At 52.8% G+C, this 5,667-nt stretch overlaps 1 protein-coding gene across 1 annotated transcript in view; it reads left to right on the plus strand.

The window, feature by feature from the left end:
* TMEM222 (transmembrane protein 222) overlaps positions 1-4,296 on the plus strand; it is an 8,182-nt gene extending 3,886 nt beyond the window's left edge. The window contains exons 2-6 of the mRNA XM_010003700.1: positions 1,053-1,137; positions 2,138-2,169; positions 2,635-2,731; positions 3,222-3,352; positions 4,209-4,296. Of these exons, the coding sequence (XP_010002002.1) occupies positions 1,053-1,137; positions 2,138-2,169; positions 2,635-2,731; positions 3,222-3,352; positions 4,209-4,296 (433 nt within the window). The remainder of the gene's footprint in view (positions 1-1,052; positions 1,138-2,137; positions 2,170-2,634; positions 2,732-3,221; positions 3,353-4,208) is intronic.
* Positions 4,297-5,667: the final 1,371 nt, after the last annotated feature.

Consider the following 5,667-nt stretch of genomic DNA (forward strand, 5'->3'; position numbering starts at 1 on the left):
CCCCGGGGCTCTGGGCAGGACCCTCCTGTCCCAAAGCGCTGGCACGAAGGGGCTTGTCTGTGCAGGGTGCAAAGCTGGGAGGTGTTTTGGTGTCTGGGGAGCCAAGGGGAGCTCAGCTCAGCCCCCGCCTCCGGGAGCCGCCTCCGCTCTGCCCCGTTAAGGAGTTAAAAGTTGATTCGCCTTCCCCCCCCCCTCAGGAGGCTCCTGAGTTTTTCTCCGCTGTGGGAAAATGGGAAAGTGTGACGCGTGGCCTGGGGGGAGTGTGGGAACGCAGAGGCTGGTTTTGATGCTTTCCCAGTCCCGGCTCAGTCAGGTGAGAACGTTCCTGAGCCAGAGGCAGGGAGAAGACGTGGTGTGTCCTCCTGGGCTGGGAACGGCGCCGGCAGGAGCAGGACTTGGCACTTCCCTCTTGCTGCTGCCTGCAGGCCTCCAAACTTTGGGGTTTTACCTCTTTTCCTTAAAATTCCCACCTTAGGAGGATTTCCCAAAGCCTTCTTATCCCTTCCTGGGATTGATGAAAAGAACTGCCAAAGCCACTGGGCATCCAGGGGTGGGTTCATCCCCAGTGGCATCTTCCTGTTGATTTTGTTTTTGCAGCAGAAATGTTGGTGTTGTTATTTGGCAGAATCTCTTGTTAGGTGGGTAATTCCTCCATTTCCTCCCTCTGACCTTTCCCTGTCATCATCTGGAGGCTTGAAAGCTGGTCAGGGCTGAGAGGAGACATTAAAATTCAAGCCCTCAAGAGCAAGTGTTGAAAAGCTGCTGCTTCATAGGAGGGGAGAGTGAGGTTGGACATGAGGAGGAAATTGTTGGGTGTGAGGGTGGTGAGAGCCTGGCCCAGGTTGCCCAGGGAAGCTGTGGCTGCCCCATCCCTGGCAGTGTTGAAGGGCAGGTTGGATGGGGCTTGGAGCAGCCTGGGCTGGTGGGAGGTGTCCCTGCCCTTGCAGGGGGGTGGGACTGGATGGGCTTTAAGGTCCCTTCCAACCCAAACCATTCCATGATTCCCTGACTCTAAAAGTCTCATCCTGACACTTGGCTTGTTGCTTCCATAGGTGGCTTTTCCCCATCATTGGCCACATGGGCATCTGCACATCCACTGGGGTCATTCGGGACTTTGCAGGACCATATTTTGTATCAGTAAGTAGGTGATGGATCCAGGTGCTTTAACAGAACCTGTCTTGGCTCTGCATCTCACCTTCCCTGGGGTCTTTTGAGCCATCCTCTGGGGTTTTTTTTGCAGCTCCAAGTCTGGCAAAATAAAGGCATAGTTGTTATGGAAGATCTGCCCAGTGGGAGATTGTCTGAGGGGTAAGATAGGTAGTGGTTAGTCTGGTTGGGTGAGCAGAAGGGATAAAATCTTACAGTTCAGGCTCTTAATTGGGAATTTTACACCTAAATCCTCTTTAATTCTGAAGACAGGAGCTGCTTTGCAGCTTCTTCAGCACATCAGGTATGTGCCAGTCTTCTGCACTGCTTGATGGGCTGGTGGGTTTTCAAAGTAAGGGGGTTTTAACTTGGGATAACTAATCCTATTACTAGACTGAGACACTTAACAACTTGGAATTAACAAGGTTTTAATAGGGGGGGAAGGGTGGAATCACACCAAAAATAGGGAACAAGGTGCATCTGCCATAGAGCTGGATGGTGTCACCCTGTGTAGAAGTGTGAATAAATAAAGGAAAAATTTGTCAATATAAATAAATAGAGAGTTGGGGTGTTCAGCCTGGAGAAGAAAAGGCTCCAGGGAGACCTTGGAGCACCTTCCAGGGCCTGAAGGGGCTCCAGGAAAGCTGGGGAGGGACTTGGGACAAGGGCAGGGAGGGAGAGGACAAGGGGGATGGATTAAAACTGGCAGAGGGGAGATGGAGGTTGGAGATGAGGAGGAAATTGTTGGGTGTGAGGGTGGTGAGAGCCTGGCCCAGGTTGCCCAGGGAAGCTGTGGCTGCCCCATCCCTGGCAGTGTTGAAGGGCAGGTTGGATGGGGCTTGGAGCAACCTGGGCTGGTGGGAGGTGTCCCTGCCCATGCAGGGGGTTGGAACTGGATGATCTTTAAGGTACTTCCAACCCAAACCATTCCACAATTGCATTAGTATCTCACAGGTTTATCCTCCTGAGACATCTTTCTGTTTTTTTGTAGGAAGACAACATGGCATTTGGGAAGCCAGTGAAGTAAGTGCCCTGGTTAGTTGTTATTAAACTGCCCACCTGACCTGCAGATCTCCTACAGCTCCTGCAGACACACGTGCTGTGCTCTTGCTTTGCTTGTTGTTCAGGTGCCCTGAGTCAAGTAAATATTGAGTAAATGCTGCTCTGCTAAGGACCTGTCAGCCCTCCCATCATGTTCATTGGTTTCTGGGGGGGAAGAGGAGAGATTTTTGTGTCTGTCAGAGCAGGTTTATGTTCTGAATTGCCTGAAGGTGCCACATCAGGGGCTGGGAAAGCAGTTGAGGGGTTTGTCAGTGTCCCCAAGGGCTGGGGGGTCATTCTGGGGGGAGCAGCAGTTTCTCTGCTGCTGAAAAGCTCAGCTCCAGAGATGGTGGATTTCTCCCATGTCCTTTAAGCATCATCCTGCTGGGAAAGAGCAAGAAGTGGTAAAGGTACAGGAGTAATAGGGGTCTGTTTTCATCCTTCTAGGTACTGGAAACTGGATCCCAGCAAAGTCTACTCCACTGGTGCCAATGCCTGGGACACGGCCGTGCATGACGCCTCGGAGGAGTACAAGCACCGCATGGTACAGCTGCAGGGACCTCCCATTCCATGGGATCCCAGGCTGCTTTGGGTGGGAAGGGACCTTAAAGATCACCCAGTCCCAACCCCCTGCATGGGCAGGGACACCTCCCACCAGCCCAGGTTGCTCCAAGCCCCATCCAACCTGCCCTTCAACACTGCCAGGGATGGGGCAGCCACAGCTTCCCTGGGCAGCCTGGGCCAGGCTCTCACCACCCTCACACCCAACAATTTCCTCCTCATGTCCAACCTCAATCTCCCCTCTCCCACTTTTAATCCATCCCCCCTTGTCCTCTCCCTCCCTGCCCTTGTCCCAAGTCCCTCCCCAGCTTTCCTGGAGCCCCTTCAGGCCCTGGAAGGTGCTCTAAGGTCTCCCTGGAGCCCCCTGTATCCTTGTTGCAGGAGTTGGACCTGTGGTTCTGCACTAGCACAGAGCTGAGGAGCCTCAGGGACAGGATTTCTAATTGTTACCCCTTTTTTTTTTTCTCTTCCAGCACAACCTTTGCTGTGATAACTGTCATTCCCACGTGGCTCTGGCCTTAAATTTGATGAGATATGATAACAGCACCTCCTGGAACATGGTGAAACTCTGCTTTTTCTCCCTCCTGTATGGGAAGTATGTAAGGTGAGCTGAGGAGCAGTCTGGATTCAGCAGAAATAGGACCATGGGTCCTTACTGGGTTGCACTGGATGCTGCTCCCCAAAATACTGTGTCTGGGAGCTCATTTGGGGTGCCTGGAAATTGGGAAATGCTCACTAGAGCAAATCTCCCTCCATGTTGGCTTTTGGCTGGGTGAAGTCAGAACATAAGGTCACAGGATGCCTTGTCTCCAAGGATTACTGGTTTCTCTTCCCTCTCTTCAGTGTTGTTTACATAAAAACTAGTCAGATTTCCCACTGGTGGGGAACTTCCAGCTGGAGTGGAGAGGGAAACCCTGAGCTTTCCTTACTGGGAAGGGCACTTCATTTCAGCTTCTTGTGGAGGGAGAGGAGATTCTGCAAGGACTGCCCTGCAGAAAGCTTTTGAGTTGCTCCACTTCTGGTGGGTCTTCCCTGTCCTGGAGGAGCTTCTCCACCAGCTTTTGGGCAAGTGTAGTCCCTGCTGCACTAATGAAACACACCAGCACTCTGACTTATGAGGCCTCTGGTAACCTAGTTTCATGTTTTTGTGGTCTCCTCTCACTGATTCTGTTTGTGCAGCTATGAAACACCCTCATCTTTCTCCTGAATTTAAGCTGGCAGGAGAGTCCAGCCCTATTGTTGATGATAAAGTTCTTTGTGGACCTGATTTAGTCTCACTTTCCCACACCTGACTCCCCAGGGTGTGACATGTGGCCACGATACAAAAACCAGGAGGCCATTTGTCTCCCTCTGATTTCTCCATTTACCCTCCCATCCTCCTCTCCCTTTTGTCTGTCCCTGCTGATCTCCCCACATTTAAACCCTCCCCCCTTTTTTTTTCCCCCCCCCCCATCTTGCAGCCTAGGGGGGTTTGTGAAGACCTGGCTTCCCTTTGTCCTCTTCCTGGGGGTGATCGTGACCATCGTGCTGACGCTGCAGCTGCGGTGATGGCAGCTGGGAACTCCCCCTTCCGTGGGCACAGGAAGGATCAAACTCTAGACTGCTCCAGCTTTGGTGGAGGCATGAGACTCTGGGAGGTGTTTTCCAGGGAAGGTGGCAACTCCACTTCCATTTTTTTATTTTATTTTTAATTTCCTGGAACTGGTTTCTTCTCCTTCTGTTTGGGTTCCTTTGATGGTGTCTCCCTGTGGTGGGATCCTGAAGCCTCCTGCTCTCTCCCTTTCTGCAAGGTGGTAGGGAGGAACCCAGGGAAGGAGAGATGTGGGCACCTTTCCTTCCAGGGCCAAGGGAAGCTGCAAGGCAAAACCTGGCTCAGGACCACAAGCAGATAACACCTGGTAAGGTTCTCTCTGATCACCTGGTGTCTTGGCAGACTCCACCAGAGGCTTCCTCAAATTTCCTGAGTCTCCAAGAAGTTGTTGTTCTTGTTTCCCTGCTGCACGACCCTCCTGTTCCACATGTTTCCAGATGGAGCCATGAGGTTCCTCCAGGGGATGTGGGGTGCCTTGGCACTCCCTGCTGGTGTCCCCAGAAGTGACAGGAAGGGGTTGGTGGCAAGATGCTCCTCTGAGGAGACATGCAGAAGGACGCTCTGCAGCAGGACAAACCCATCTGGTCCTGCTGGTGAGCCCAGAAAGGCAGGAAAGTTGTTCCAGCTGGCTTGGGTGGGTGGCTCATGGCAGTCTGCATGCTCCCATCACCTGCTGCAGAGCTGGGTGGCTGCTCCTCAGTCCCTTTTAGCTTGTGCCAGACAAAATGCAGCTTCTCCTGCTTCTCCTCCTGCTCTGAATAGCTGAAACTTGTTAAACTTCTCAAGAGCCACTTCAGCTTCCCTTTGATCCCCAGTGCTTTGTGTGTGGCAGCACACCTGAGCCTGCAGAGGTGGCAGGTCCATGTTTTCTGGGACAGAAGGTTGAAGGTAGGGTTTGAAAGCACCTGTGAGAGCAGCCTCTGAGACCTGAGCTTGGTGGGGGCCATCAGAGATGAAAAGAAAGGGTGAAGGGACTCGCAGGTGTCTGTGTTCTGGTTGGGCTTTGCTCACTGGGGCACTGCTGGTTCCAGGATGGTGATCAAGAAGGTCCGTTGGCTTCTTTGATGTGCTTTGAAGAGCACACCTGGGGCAAAAGTGCTTTGCAGGGTTGGCTTTGATGTGAGAAATGGGGGGCTGGGGGCCCTTCCTGAGCCCTGAAAGGAGTTGGTTGTTCTGGAGTGCTGGGCAGGCAGTGAACTTGGACATGATCCAGAGCCTCCTTCAGGGTGAGAGGTCCAGGTTGGTGTTGGCCAAGGCCCTGGTCTGCAGATGCTGCTTTCTGTGGGGCTCTGGTCCAGGTGGCTTTTTATGAAGAAGTGTGACTGGAG

Source organism: Chaetura pelagica, unplaced genomic scaffold (genome assembly GCF_000747805.2).
Source record: "Chaetura pelagica isolate M959 unplaced genomic scaffold, ChaPel_1.0 scaffold698, whole genome shotgun sequence".
In the NCBI taxonomy this organism is placed as follows: Eukaryota; Metazoa; Chordata; class Aves; order Apodiformes; family Apodidae; genus Chaetura; species Chaetura pelagica.